Source organism: Galendromus occidentalis, unplaced genomic scaffold (assembly GCF_000255335.2).
Source record: "Galendromus occidentalis unplaced genomic scaffold, Mocc_1.1 scf7180000077195, whole genome shotgun sequence".
In the NCBI taxonomy this organism is placed as follows: Eukaryota; Metazoa; Arthropoda; class Arachnida; order Mesostigmata; family Phytoseiidae; genus Galendromus; species Galendromus occidentalis.
The window spans coordinates 1-15,284 of NW_003805183.1; the positions used below are offsets into that span (position 1 = coordinate 1).

General features: G+C 51.3%; 2 protein-coding genes across 2 annotated transcripts; one reads left to right on the plus strand and one right to left on the minus strand.

The window, feature by feature from the left end:
• The first annotated feature begins 3,923 nt into the window (after positions 1–3,923).
• On the plus strand, positions 3,924–6,119 carry LOC100905134 (uncharacterized). Its single transcript, XM_003741788.1, has one exon. It carries the CDS (start codon positions 3,924–3,926, stop codon positions 6,117–6,119), a length of 2,196 nt encoding a protein of 731 aa, XP_003741836.1.
• A 6,182-nt stretch (positions 6,120–12,301) lies between these two features.
• Positions 12,302–13,918, minus strand: LOC100905279 (uncharacterized). Its single transcript, XM_003741789.1, has one exon. It carries the CDS (start codon positions 13,916–13,918, stop codon positions 12,302–12,304), a length of 1,617 nt encoding a protein of 538 aa, XP_003741837.1.
• Between the last annotated feature and the right edge of the window lie 1,366 nt (positions 13,919–15,284).

Sequence of the window (15,284 nt, forward strand, 5' to 3'; positions counted from 1 at the left end):
CGAAACAAGTGTCGGTTTCTCATAAAGTCGATCCTGACAGCTCGCCTGCGCGGCGTTGAGTCAGAGCCTGTGCCAACAGAGGGCGCTCGGGTATGCTCAAGCAGAGCAACGAAAAGAGCCCCATGATAGTGTGCTATGATTATAGGTAAATGTGAGGATGCTGAACGCTCCGATGGATGGAAATGTAATAATTATGAAGGATAATGGAATATATGGTTCAATAAATGCCTAGACGTCTCGGCCCGGGGCACAGTGGTTTCGAAGTAAGTCGTCTGCTAGTCAGCGACAGCACGAAGACGACAGAAGTCACCGAGGATCCGCGCGGTATCGCGGGCCCGGGAAGGATTCTCCAAAAATACTGAAACAGCTGTGACCTGGGACGGGAGACTACGGTCGGTGAAGACCAATCGACTGTTTTCACTGCCTGGGGAGCGAGCGATTTCTATTAGTGGTGTCAGAACAAAGGAAACGAATCCTCGTGCAGCCAAGGGCAAGGTCGTCAAGTGTGCAACCGGCGAGTGACCGATCAGCCCAGGGATGGAGAACGACGATCAGGAGGACGTGACTACGCAAGCGGTCGACATCGCCAATCAAAATCCGTCCAACACGAAGGTGAAGAAGAACAATAGTTATCAGCCCGAACACGAATCATTCGATATCGATCCGGATGATCAAGCGGATTTCGACGAGGCCTGGGTCGACTTGAAGGCATACCGCAATGCTTTCGCAAAAGCGTGTAAAAAGCTCAGAACGGTTCTCGAAGCGAATCCGGAAGGTGAGCGGCTACACGAGCTGAAGGTGGGTCTAAGCGATTTGGAAGAACTATGGGAGCGGATAAAGGAGTCAAGCAAATCAATGTACCGGTCCCCGTGCGCGGACGACGATTTCAAACGAAGAGAACGGCAATATCGAGTCGATACGGAGGAATCGTTCAGGGACATCGCGTTCGAGCTTAAAGTTTCGATAAGCCGATTAACACACGACGACGCGGAAATCGAGAAGTCCCGTCGCCTAGAAAACTTGGACCCAAGAAATCCGCTCAACTCCACCATGGCCGCCGCTACGGCTTGTCCATTGAAATATGGTTGCAAGGACATCATTCAGAGGATTCCGAAATTCGACGGCGATCCGACGAAATTCCAACGATGGAATGACGCATTCGAGCTCCACGTGGGAAGGAAAAGTTGGGACGACTTGGAAAAGTTCGAGTTCCTGATCAAGACCACCGGAGGACGCGCGTGGCAGGCAATCTCAGGCATTCGTGTCTGCGCAGCAAACTATACCAATGCGTTACAGACGATCCACAACCGCTTCGGGAATCCGGACATGGCTGAAGACCAACATGCACAAAACATCTTCAACGCCTGTCATCGGAGGGAATTACACCAGAACGATAAGTTCATTGCCTTTGCGGCTTACGTGGTCCAGAATATAGAATCGATGGTAGCTTTAGGAAGCTCTTTAGAGGGCCTATCTGCAGGCCTCAGTAGTCCATTACTGAAGGCATTACCGGGTGATCAACTCCGCAGGTTCGATGGCGAGTATCAGAGAAAGAAAGACTCGACGTGTAAACTCAAGGTGCTCGTAGATTTTCTGAAAGAGGAGTCCGGCACCCTAGAAAGGATGGGCGTGATCAAGGCTAATTATGCGTTCGAATCCCTCGATAGGAACAAGTCGAGACTTTCTAATTACGCAGACCCCGGACACGGCTCGAGGTTCAGGCCGAATTACGGGAAGTTCAGAGGTACGAGGAGTGAGCACGCATTTGCGGCTACTTTCTCGGAAGTTGATCACTCGTGCATATTTTGTTCAGCGGAACACCCCAGTACGAAGTGCAAGGCAGAGATGACGATTGAGGAGAGAAGAAAGGCGATTGTTACCCACAGGGCGTGCTACAAGTGTCTCGGGAGAAACCATAGCGTCGATAAGTGCAGAATAAAGGAAAACTGCTCGAAATGCGGTAATCGACATCACGCCTTGATCTGTTACAAGGACAAGCCTAAAAGAAACTCCACGGCAGCGGCTGTCACGACTTCTCACGGGGTAGCCACTTCCGATGCGGCGGTTTGTGGTGCGATAGGTGCGTCCTCGATTCAAGAGAAGAGTCTGCCGACGGGTTATGTCGAAGCTCTGTCAAACGGTCAGAAACTAGTGTGTCGCGTTATGTTAGACACGGGGTCGCAGAAAACATTCATCACGAGAAGCTTTGCGGATAAACTAGGGACGACGGCGATGAAGAAGGATGAGTTCTATCTGCAGTCGGCGGGCTACGCGTCGGCGAAAAAATGCGTGGGAGATATCGTGGAAATTGAGCTCAAGAGTCGGTTCTCGAATAATACAGCGAAGATTCGGGCGACAGCCTTGTCATGCGTTATTACCGGAAAACTTCCAAATTTGAACTACGTCGGAAATTGAAACCGATCGCCGACAGGAACGACGGAAACTGGGGGACTGAGGTCGATATTCTGATCGGCGTCGACTTTCTACCTGAAATCGTGGGGACAGTCTTGAAAAGATCGAACGGGCTGATAGCATTTGATACGATTTTCGGTTACTTTCTCTGCGGGGGTGGCGACGGAAGGCGGCTGGAACTCGACCAGTCCCTTTCGGCGGTTATCATGGGTAATCGAGAGAAGTGGGTCGCTGGGACGCATCGGAGGGTAACTTCTTTGTCCACAGTCACCAAGAGATACGAAGGTGACGACATCAGTTTTCTTTGGGAGACGGAGACTATGGGAATCGAACCGTACTTCCGAGAGAGTGATGAGGCTGAGACCCGAGAGTTGGATAGGTTTTTCAGGGAAACGATCAAACGATTACCGTCAGGCCGGTACCAAATCTCGTTACCATTCAAGCCAACGAAGGAGTCGCTGGGTACGAATCGGAAATTGACCGAGAACAGGCTTAGAGGGTTTCTGACGAAGGTTCGAAAAGACAAAGCATTGTTGACCGCAATCGATAAGGAGATCGAGGGGCTGGTGTCTCAGGGGTTCGTGGAGCCGGCGAAGCCTCCGGCCCCGGGTCAACCCGCTCATTACTTGCCGTTATTAGCGGTCAAAAAAACGGGATCGACGGCGGAGAATATTAAGATCAGGCTGGTAAACGACGCAGGCGCAAGATCGCGGGATGAAGCAGGACTCAACGACGTTCTGCACCAAGGCGACAACTTGGTGGCAGATATATCTCGGGTTCTGTTGAAATTCAGGCAACTACCAGTTGTCATTTGCGCGGATATCGAAAAAGCATATTTGCAGTACGAAGTGAATCCGGAGCATCGGACCTTTCTCAGATTTCTTTGGCCTGCGGGCATCAGTAGAGACGGGAGAGCACCGATACAAGAGTTTCAATCTTGTCGGTTGTCGTTTGGCTTGGTCTCCGCCCCGTGGTTACACTGCGCTGGTATCCGGTATCACCTCGAAAACGAGATCGAGAAAAACCCGCAACACAGAAAACTGCTCGAGTTCGTGAAACAGAACTTTTATATTGACGATATAATCGCCCCAGCCGAGGACGTTGAAGAGGCAAAGGGAGTGGTGAAAACACTGGTCGATGTGTTCAAAGCCGGTTGTTTCCCATTAAAGAAATTCGCGACAGGGGCGGCGGACTTGGGGGAATTCGTGAGGGAGAAATACCCAGAGGCGACGGTTTCGTACGAGGAGCGGAATTTCAAGTTTTTGGGGATCCGGTGGGATCAAACTCAGGATACGCTACACCTCGACGTCTCGGGATCGATTTCGTGTCTCGAGACGAATATGCCGTCGAAACGAACGCTGTTGAAGGCCGTCGCTATGATATTCGACCCACTCGGATTTGCCAGTCCGATTTCTTTGGCTTTCAAGATGCAGTTACAAAGGCTCTGGATTCAAAAAGTCGATTGGGATACCCCACTCTAAGGCGCGGATTTGGAGACGTTCAGAGAGAATATGAGCAAACTGAAAAACGTCGAATTCTTATCAACGCCGAGAAATTTCGGCTTGTCGAGAAAACATCTGGCCACGGCCGAAATCGAACTTCACGTGTACTGCGACGCGAGCCTCAGGGGCTACGGCTGTGTGGCATATTGCAGGAAAATCTTCGACGGTAGCCAGGTCGAGGTATCGTTCGTCATGGCGAAAGGAAGAGTAGCTCCCTTGAAAGGAGACTATTCTATCCACCGTCTTGAGTTATTGGGGGCGATAATAGCAATCAGGACGGCGAATAAAATATGCCAGGCGGCAGAAAGAGAGTTTTCGTCAGTAACCTATTGGTGTGACAACGCGTGTGTACTGGCCTGGATACGAGACGATCCCAGCAGATGGAAGCAATTTATCAGCAACCGCGTTACGGAGATTCAGAACAGCTCAAAAGCAAGGCAATGGAGGTACATTCGCACGGCGGAAAACCCAGCAGATTTAGTCAGTAGAGCCGACTCGCTGGACTCGCTGGAGAAACGAGAATTCTGGTTACTCGGTCCAAAATGGTTAAGGTCTGCGAACGACCCCAAGGAACACAGTTTGAATGCGGAGAGCGTCCAGCAAGACGTCAGCAACGAGCGAAGGGCCCAATGCGTCGTCGGAGCGGTAGTTAACCCAAGAGATAGAGATTCGATCGGCTTGAGACAAATTTCGTCGTGGGAGAAGGCAGTACGTATATTAGCTTACGCTCGCCGTTGGCTGACGTACAAAAGGAAAAGAATTACTAGGCAAGATAAAGGTAGGGAGGTGCCTGTCATCACCTCTACGGAGTATGCAGAGGCCGAAAAGTCTATTCTAAAAGGGATACAGCTCCGCAACTTCTCGGCGGAATTGACCACAAATTTGAAGAACGTAGACAAGAGCAGCCAAATTTACCAGTTCAATCCAATCCTAGATTCGGATGGGTTGATCAGATGTGAATCGCGTCTCATAAATTCGGAAGAGGTGGTGTTCGACGTAGCCCGGCCAATCATACTTCCAGGCGAGGACGAGATGGTCAGGCTTTACCTGACGTGGCTCCACGAAAAGATATGCCTGCACGCAGGAGGCGTCGCAGGAATGATTCAAAGAGCAAGACGGAGGTTCTTGATCTTGAGAGTCAGAAGGGCGGCGGCCAAAGTCATGCACGAGTGCAGAGTTTGCATTAAATACAGGGCTAAGCCGGGAGAAGAGATAATGCCACCACTCCCGAAGTTCAGGATCGACAGAGCCCCACCGTTTGCAGTGACGGGGGTAGACGCTGCGGGACCCTTCACGGTGAAAGATGACGCGGGCAAATATCAGAAGGCCTGGGTGATGCTTTTCGCCTGCCCACTGACTCGCGCAATTAGACTCGAACTTGTGAGGAATCTCTCGACGCTGGAATTCTTGCTAGCGTTTCGCAGGTTCTACAACAGAAACGCCACAGTCACACAAATGATTTCGGATAACGCAGCGGCGTTCCGGCGTTCGGCTCGCGAGATGAACTACTTGCTGGGGGTCAGGAACACGGAGGAAGTCCAGCAGTTCATGTCGAGACATCAGATTACGTGGACCTTTAATGTAGCGCGCGCGCCATGGAGGGTTTCATTCTATGAGAGGATGTTTCGAATGCTAAAGGAACCTCTGCGTCGGGTGATGGCTAGGAATATCCTGCCAGCCTTCGAGTTCATGACCTTGTTGACAGATTTCGAGAAAATAATCAATGATAGACCACTGACAGCGGTGAGCACGGATCCGAACGAACCGTTACCTCTGAAACCATCAGACTTGTTGGGGGGTTATCAGAATTTTCCGGGGTTACCGGATGCTGAGGAAGTGGCGAACGCCCTTAAAGGCATGGACCCGGCGATTTTCAGTCAAAGGTGGAAGGCTCAGCAGTCAATACTGAACTCTTTCTGGAATCGGTTCAAAAGAGAGTATCTGCAGCAGTTGCGATCAGCTCATGCAGCAAAACCAGTCAAAAGCAGGAATATCAAGGAAGGCGATGTGGTATTGGTGGACGATCCGGCGGCCAGCCGCGGATACTGGCCTATGGCCGTCGTAACCGAAGTTTCCGGCGGGGAGAGCTCGGATGGTCGTCGAAGAACATGTACCGTTCGACTCGCATCCGGAGGCAACGGCAGAACGATTCTTGTAAAGCGTCCGATACAACTGCTCTACCCGATCCACGTCTCCCAGGACTGAGGACGACATTCGAATGGGATCGATCTCATGTCAGAGAGTATGTGATCGGAGCCGCATGATGAGAGATTATTCAGTTTCGAGCGTAAAGCACAGGAGTAAAATTCGGGGCGAGAGGATGTGCCATTGCAATCCGAGACACTGGTAGCACGCGCGTGGAAGACTACGTAGAATTCTATTCGTCGTAACCAAGTCCGTGTGAGGGACACCGGGATCTCGACAGACACGTCAACCGGTTCAGGGGACGATCCGATCTCAGCCTACCATTGCGAGCTCGATATCATTGTGCCCGAAATGAAGCTCAGATGAGCTTCCGGCGGGAGTATAACGAAACAAGTGTCGGTTTCTCATAAAGTCGATCCTGACAGCTCGCCTGCGCGGCGTTGAGTCAGAGCCTGTGCCAACAGAGGGCGCTCGGGTATGCTCAAGCAGAGCAACGAAAAGAGCCCCATGATAGTGTGCTATGATTATAGGTAAATGTGAGGATGCTGAACGCTCCGATGGATGGAAATGTAATAATTATGAAGGATAATGGAATATATGGTTCAATAAATGCCTAGACGTCTCGGCCCGGGGCACAGTGGTTTCGAAGTAAGTCGTCTGCTAGTCAGCGACAACACGAAGACGACAGAAGTCACCGAGGAGGATGTAAGCCATGTCGTAGGATTCGGTATGGGTAGTCGAAGATAGCAGACGAATTCGACGGAGAGAAAACAGACCGAGCATGGCTGCTTCGGATATGCAGGGCGAGGCGCGCAAATTTGAATGCCGACGGCACTGAATGAGCTCGTGAGCTGACTGACTGAGTGTGAGAGAGAGCTGAAGGCTGAATTACTGATATTAACCTTCATCTTGTAATAAATACAGCGGAAATATCACGCGAAAAGGGTATATCAGGGTGTTCAATAACTTGTAGACGATCATGGGAACGGAGGTTCCTGGAAACTCTCCGCTCAGCGAGCGTCGAAAATCCCTAATTATGCGGAATTTCGGTCACGGACCCTCTTCTGTTCTGTAGACTCACACCCAGCGAGCTTCCTTATTCATAATCACCCGCTCCGAGGAGCGAGGCTCGATCCGTCGAGTTCCACCTTGCGCTCACAAAAAAAGGTCCGAAACCCGTATTTCCTCCGCCAGTCCCGGCGCTCGTCGGTATCATTCGGTACGTATACCGGTTGTGAACCGTGTAGGCGCATCCCCACGCGTAATCCCCCGAGCCCATGCCTCTCATGTCCTTAAAAAAAAACAATTCCTGGAGCTGCGCAATCAGCCCAAGGACCTCCGAGATACTGGCGGGTAGATGCGGGCCCTGAACAATCACGTCGGATATACCTGAAGATTCTCGGTACAGCTACCAAGCACCTCATATTTCTGGTACTTCGTGCCGCATAGGGACTGAGAGAAGATTCCGGATTCGTAAGGAGTCCGGGTATCCATCAAGACTACCGTTGCCCGTGTTCTGAACGACGCGCGATGGCCGGAGTTGGCTTCTCCTGTCGGAGCACCGCAAGGCCCGTCATGGATATCGCAATCCCCTCACTCCTCCTGAAGAAGAGCGGAACAAACACCGTTAATGTCATTTCCGATCATGGAATCACTGACATTTTTCCTCACCCCAGAGTACAGCTCCCGCAGCTAGAGTACCGACCGTATGCTGGTATCTCACTCAGAGCAAGAGGATCGGTGGGAAGTCCTCAACGGATGAGGACGTTAAGATTACCTATGTAAGTTTTCAAAGTTCGCACACCTCCTCCTCCTCAAACACTTGTATCGAGTATGTACTTGTGTTTTTTTAGCGCTCGAAGAAGAAGAATCGAGCATTACTTCCAAGTTCCGTCGCAAAGAGTCCTAACTCCTGACTCATTCTTCCGCTGAATGATATGGAGGGCTCTCCTGTCTTTCTCAGACAAGTACAGGGTGTGAACCATAAGAGGACAATATGGTGCGACCCAAATGGTCATTTCGATTCTGGAAGTCAGAGCGGTGTTGCAGATTTCTTTTTTCATAAAGAGAGCACAACGCGAGAAGGCGACCTAATAATACGATGCAAGAACTGGCAAAAATCGTGAGTGCTTCCATGTAGGATCTCCAATATGATACTCAGCCTTGCAGAGAAGGAGTCTTGCGTCGAATTCCGGCGGACGCATCTGCAATCAATTCGATTCATAGCTCATGCTCGCTCTCCCACCTTCCTCGATCATGACCCTGAAATGATACGTACATCGGAGATGTCGCTCGTTGCGAAAGCTGTGTCACATCGCACCATGGATTCACATGCGTGAACCGTGATTCAATTTTCGTAAGCACATATGTGCGAGAAGTGGGTGTTGATGCGGCTCGGGAGCGAAGCTTGAATAAGCGAGCTTCAGTTAGTAGAAGCTCGGAGCCCTCTTGTGCGGTCAGGGATGAAGTTACTTGAGGGAGGGAAGACTTGAAAGTTGAAGGTAGTATCTAGATATAAGTGAAGCAGATCCTTGCAAGTGCGCGTCAATCTTTTCCATGTATCCTCAGGGGCTGTCCGGTGCGAGGGAAAATCAAGCGGGATGGGGAGGTGCTCAGAAATAACGGCTGCTCTCACAACCATTTGCCCGAATTCGGTGGACACGGTTATTCCGTTCTCTCCACGAGGGCGAATTGGCTGAGGAACATGAAGGAGAATACTCGTCTGAGACCCATGAATGCGATACTGGCGGACCGTCGCAGGTATGAATGAGCCTTAGAGATCGGGGGCGGGAATCACGATAGCTTCCTCGTCTTAGAAAATAAGGGCGGAGAACTCTCCGGAATCATAGGATAATTTTTCTCCAGACTCACCCCTCCGGAAGCGAGCGAGATTGTTCCTATCCGGCACATTCGGACGGCGCGCAGGGTTTCCGCCTCAGCGAGGCCGCCACCGGTAAAAAACCTGGATGAGCTGCATAGGGCCATAAGCGACTCGGTTTTCCCAGGCTTCAACTGCACTTCCGACGGCGACAGATTTGTGAGCGTAAGATGCAGCGACTTTGATAGTCTGTTGGTCTTCACGAGACGTCTGATGGCCCCCCTCCCGACGGCATCAGTGCTCCACGCGGACGCGACCTATAAGGTCGTTCCGCGGGGCCTATGCCGCCAGCTTTTCACCCTCCATGGTGATTGGGGGGATGATGGCTTCGTAAGTACCTATATCCGGACTCCATTTCTTTCCTGATAATTGTTCTCTATCAGAGTGGGAGCGAATACCCTCGGTTTCATCCTTCAGGTGGGCCTGGTAGCATTCGCATTTATGAATGCAGCCACCACGGAGGCATATGCTGAAGTATTGCGAGCACTGAAGCGAGAGCTCCCGGAACTTGCGTTGCCAGCGTTCATGGGCGATTTTGACGGAGCGATGCGAGCCGCAGTGCAGGCAGAGTTCCCCGCCGCTCGCATCTACGGATGCTTATTCCACTATGCTCAGAGCCTAGTGAAGCGGGGCTCCTCTCCGGCTGTCGGTCTCGCTCGTGAAATCAAACGCCCTGGACCGGTGCGCGCAAGTTTTCTTGCTTTCACTGTGCTCCCTTACCTACCGCCGGGACAAATCGATTCTACCTTCGAACATTGCGCTCGCGAAGCTGTCGCGATCGACTCCCGAGTGCGTGAGCCCGCCGAGTTCTTCTGGACGATATATCCTCGAAATCTCCCATATACTCGTATGTTGAAATTGATTTTTCAGTTTCAACCTCTCGTGGATTACGTTCGCCATCAGTGGCTCCAGCGTATCGGGGCGGCTCGCCTCTCGCTCTATAGAGCTCCTGTTCACACGAACAATGCAGTCGAAAGCAACAACTCTCTGCTCAAGAGGGAACTTGGAGCGAATCCACGAGTATGGGATCTGATGCGTGCGTATCCTCTTTTCGGCAGTCTCTCTCATTCAGTTGCGTGCTCAGGGAGGGAGGGGCGAGGGGGCCATGGCCTTCTCCAATGACCTCCCGTCGAAATGTCAAAGTATAGAACGGAGAGAGGCGCGTCATATTTTGGCCCCGTCTCCGCAGGCAGAACTGCGTCTCGCCCCCTCCTCCCCTCCCGACAGAGGATTCTGGGCACGCCCTTGGTCTACCTGGGTTTTCTTTCACCGGGCTGATGTGAAGGTAAGTCGACAGCGGTTCTCATTCCCAGACGTTTTATGCGGAATGGCACAAGACGTGCCGATCGATCTAAGCATAAGCGAGCGGGGCATCCAAGACATTCGATCAGCGCCGAACCGCCGAACTCGGCTTCACGCGCAGAAGCTTCGCCTTTTGTGGGCTGAGCTTGATGCGGGGAGGATTTCGCCGATCCAATTCATCGAGCAGATAAAGTACAGGCCGAAACGTGGTGAGACTTCCGCCGCCTTATTCCACCTGCACTGATATCATTCTGACCCAAAAACGTACGCTTCGCTGTAATCTTCCAGGCGCTGGAGCTGCTCCCGCTCCCGGCAGTTCCCCTGCAGTCGACGCGGTAGACGATGAAGAAAGCGATCAGTGGGTGACGGGTCCGAGCGAGACCCCTGATCCCCGTGTCAGAGTTGACGAGACTCCCCTTTCAGATCACTCTTACAGCCTGATGTCTGCCGACGGTGACCATATGTACAGTGTCCCTCACTCGTCCGGCTCATAAATCGATCAAAATTTGGCGCAACACCGAGATTGCATGAAAAGAGTAGAGGGGAAATGATCCGATGATTCCGAAAAAACTGTAACTCGATCTACCGATATTTAACCATGTTCATTATTTCATCATATCGCGCCCTCGTATATCGAGTTTGCCATTTGTATTTCGAATGAAGAAACTTTCCTCATCCAGGGGTATATCTTTTTTGTTTTAAGGAAGGTAGGAGCGATCCACTCCCGGATGCATTCTTCAAAAGACATCGATTCATGATCAGTTTCTCAACCTTTAGCGTAGCTCATCACCCCCGGCACTAGCTATTTCGCGCGCTTCTACCCGCCGCTAAACTAGCGGGGGCTCATACAGACACCCTCTCCAATGTTCGTCTGCTAGCTGACACTGACTAGCACGAATCCTACGAGATGGCTTACATCCCACCGAGGATCCGCGCGGTATCGCGGGCCCGGGAAGGATTCTCCAAAAATACTGAAACAGCTGTGACCTGGGACGGGAGACTACGGTCGGGGAAGACCAATCGACTGTTTTCACTGCCTGGGGAGCGAGCGATTTCTATTAATCGTTTCCCTTGACAGATCGGAGATGTCTGATGAACGTCTCGGACCAAGTCACTGTTGACATCTACAATCATGGGCACAGCAGATATATACAATTCCGGTGTCCTCTTCATATTTACAAAAGAAAAAGATTTACAAAAGAAAGAATTCCTGGAACGGAGTGTTGGGGATTCCTCTGATGTGTACCATCGCCACGCGCCAATGATTCAAAGCGAACTGTTCCTCTATGGAGAGGGAAACTCGACGGTGGTCTCTGGGGATCGCGCGCCCGAGCGAGTCTTTTCGTTCTTGAGGTCGAGTGGAGACGACGACGTCTGATCTTCCTCATGGCTCAACGTCCCGGTGGAAATCCCTTGGGGTATCGATGGTCCCCTAGGGGGCTCCCCACGGAGGAGGTGCGTGTCGGGACGGAACGTTTTCTCTTTTGATAGCGGATTTTGAATGATAGGATTGAATTCTGGTTTTCCGGTGACAACGGTCTTGCTTTTGTTTAGCTGTTGTTCGAGTATCTCCTCCTCAATCGGTACCCTGCCAGGCAGTTGAACATCATCTCCCGCATCGTCTGGGACACGCTGACCCCTGGGGACCGACGACGATATTGTGAGGCCTCGAAGCGTGCTCAGCGAGGGGGCCCGCGGGCGGTGCCGGGTCAGGTTGGTCTGGTCCGGCACCTTAAATTCTGCGTGCCTCCAAGCTGGTGCGCGGAGAGGTACATATGTGTACTGCGAACGCAGCGGGCCCAGGGCCACGCCATTACCCTCCAGGAGGGGGAAGTCGCCACCATCCTGTGGCTGGGTGTTAGATTCTTTCCGCCCAAAGGTTTCAACTTCACCACTGTGGAGATGTGCCCAGGGCACGAGCACCCGTACGCGCACCCGGGTGGTCGCGAATTTTTTGAGCAGTCGTCCATATATACGCGCGAATGCTATCGCTCCCGTTCCCGCGGGGAATAAATTTTTTGGCGGTTTGAGATGTAGTGATCTGTTACTGGGTTTTGGTTTTTTAGGCTTCCAAGGGGTAGAGTTTTCTAATTGGGCGATTGAGGGTTTGGCCCTTGGCTGTCTTGATGAAGCAAGATCTGGCATTTTCTGGTTTGATGTTCTCTGGGAAGCTGATGACTCTGCACAGTGGCCAGAGTGCTCTGTTGAAATTTTCCCCTTGGAGTAGGCACACGTCTCCGATTTTCAGTGGCCTCGCCTTGGTTGGGTTTTGTTTGTGGGCTGTTTTCAGGTATTGCAGGTACTCTTCGTGGTATCTTCTCCAGAATGAGCTGAGGAGGCGCTGTTGATATTTCCATCTCCTAGAGAAGACGACCTTGTCGAAGTCTGCTGACCTCTTGGGTTTCGAGAGGTGTTCCGGAATTATGGTTTTCCCTTTGTAACCGAATAGTAGGTTTGCTGGGGAGAGGGCTTCGACCTCGTCAGCTCCTGAAGCTACCGCTGTGATCGGTCGGCTGTTCACCATCGCTTCTATCCCTGAGATAATGATTTCTAGGTCTCGGAAGTGTGGAATGGCCGAGCCTAATATTTTCCGAAGTGGTCTTTTCACCGTCTGAACCTGTCTTTCGAGGATTGCGCCGAACCATGGGGCCGCCGCTGTTTGGAAGCGCCATTCGATGAATGAATTGGCTAACCAACGTTTGATTTCCCCATCCTTGATGTGTTCGTAGATTAGTTTCAGTTCCCTTGCGGCTCTCTGGAAGGAGAGGCCGTTGTCTGAAGTGATGGTTTGGACGGCGGGGAATCTGTTGATTTTTTGTAGCGCCCCTAGGACTTCGACGGTAGATAGATCTGATGTCAGCTCGAGATGGATTGCCCGGCTGACCGCGCAGGTCATGAGAAGGATGTAGCTTTTCCCGACCTCGCCAGAATCCTTCTTGTATCTGATTGGGCCCATGAAGTCGCATCCCGTGTGGTAGAATGGGGGTGCTTCTTCGAGTCTGAAGGGGGGTAGCGGGGGTGAAGGAAGATTTGCAGCCTCGCTGTGGAAGATTCTACATCTTGCGCAGGTCTTGAGAACCTGCCGCGCGATTTTCCTAGCATGGATCAATAGGAAGTCTTCGCGTAGTAGCTGTAGGATCATGTTCATTCCCCCGAAATGGTAGCATCTGCGTTCATGAATGTCCTGGACTATGAGTCTGGATAGATTACAATTGCCTGGCAGGATGATTGGGAATTCCTGATCGCCTGACAAATGTGGAGAACGCTCTAGGCGTGATTTGCAGCGTATGATGCCGCTTTCGTCGATGAAGGGGTTATATTGATAGATGGGACTGTCGCGTTTGATTGATTTGCAGCTGCTCTCGAATTCCTCCTTGAAATATGACTTCTGGATCAGTTGGATGAGTGAGAGCCTAGCTGAGATCAATTCGCTTGAGTTGAAGGAGATGTCTCTGCTCTGTGGAGGCGACGCTCGAAATGAGATCCCTTGGGAAACTCGATCTCTCGCTCCTTGAGCCTTCCGAATCAACCGTTGCATCAGAGCCCAGAAGCGGACTGCTTTGATCCATGAAGAGAATTTTTCCTCGAAAAATATTCGCTGAGTGTCTTTCGGCCTGGCCGAAGAGAGCATGCATGCGATGTTTTGTCTGCGTTCCGGATCGAACCGCTTCTCCTCCATGTCTTTGGAGATGTCATTTGGAGGGAGAGCGGTATCGAGACGCGCTGAGCTACTCAGCCAACGTGGTCCGGACAGCCACAATGTTTTGTTGTGGCCTGCCGAAATGTTCGCGCCACGTGAGATGAGGTCGGCCGGATTGTCCAGCGTATTCACGTACCGCCATTCGGTTTGGCCGATTAGAGAATGGATACGGCGGATCCTGTTTGCGACGTAAGGTTTCCATTTTTCTGGTTTAGATTTCACCCAGTGATGGGCTAAAGTAGCTACCCAGAAAAATTCTAATGACCATGAGTTGACTCACGGTGTCCAGACCGGATGCTAGAACAATGACTTCAGTATTCTGTAACTTAGTGTAAGTTCAGTGACCGTCATAATTGCTGTGGACGGGTTACTGACTTGCCCCTTTCCTTCCAGCACTATATAAGGCATAATAAAGCTCAGTACTAGTGGGGGAGCCTTTGGTATTTCACACCAAGCAGTGTTCGTCTTTATTAGCCGTTGTCCCAGTTGTGTCTAGCACAGCATCGATTCGAGCTCACCGCAGCCAGAGCTAGTAGGCTAGATAGCCGAGAAAACCTATCAACGTTATCAGCACGAGTTCGCTCGGAGCAAGTTTCGATATTGTGCTGCATCGCAGTGAGTGTTAGTGCACAAACCTCAACTGCAAGATGCCATCAGCAACATCATCAACTCGGGATACCCGTAGGTCCCACGGCTACAGAGCGAACGTATCCGAAAGTGAGCTACTGCAAGATGATAATCCAAGTTCGACCAGCGGTGGATCCAGACCACGGGCGTTCAGCAACATCATCCTGGAAACCAGTGGTAAAAACTACATACCGTGGAAGACAGTTATGCCGGCTGTCATTGGAGCTGAACCGTACGCCTGGGAAGTGGTACTCGGTACCCTGAATCCACCAGCCGAAGACAAGGCTAACACCAAAGAAGGTCGACAACAACAGAAAAACTTCGAACGCCGGGAACAGAGCTGCGAAGTATATCCTGATGAACTCCATTCATCCGAATTTGGCAACTATACTATTCCTTGATGATCCGGAAGAAGTGGAAGCTCATGAAATTTGGAGGAGAATCAAAGCAAAATTCACCTCATCATCGGGTACGAAGAAATCACTTGCAATTTCACGATTCTCAAGATTCAAATTCACCCCCGGGCTATCCATTGAGGAAAACATTCTTGCATTCAAAAGAATCATGTATCAGCTAAATCAAGCGGGAGTTGAAGTGACGGAGGACATCCAGTGTGACAAAATTCTGGAAGCTCTTCCAAGCAGCTGGGACTCGTTCAGACGAGCGTGGAGTGCGAGGATGGATACGAAAGTGACAGCGGACGCATTGTTGGATCTCA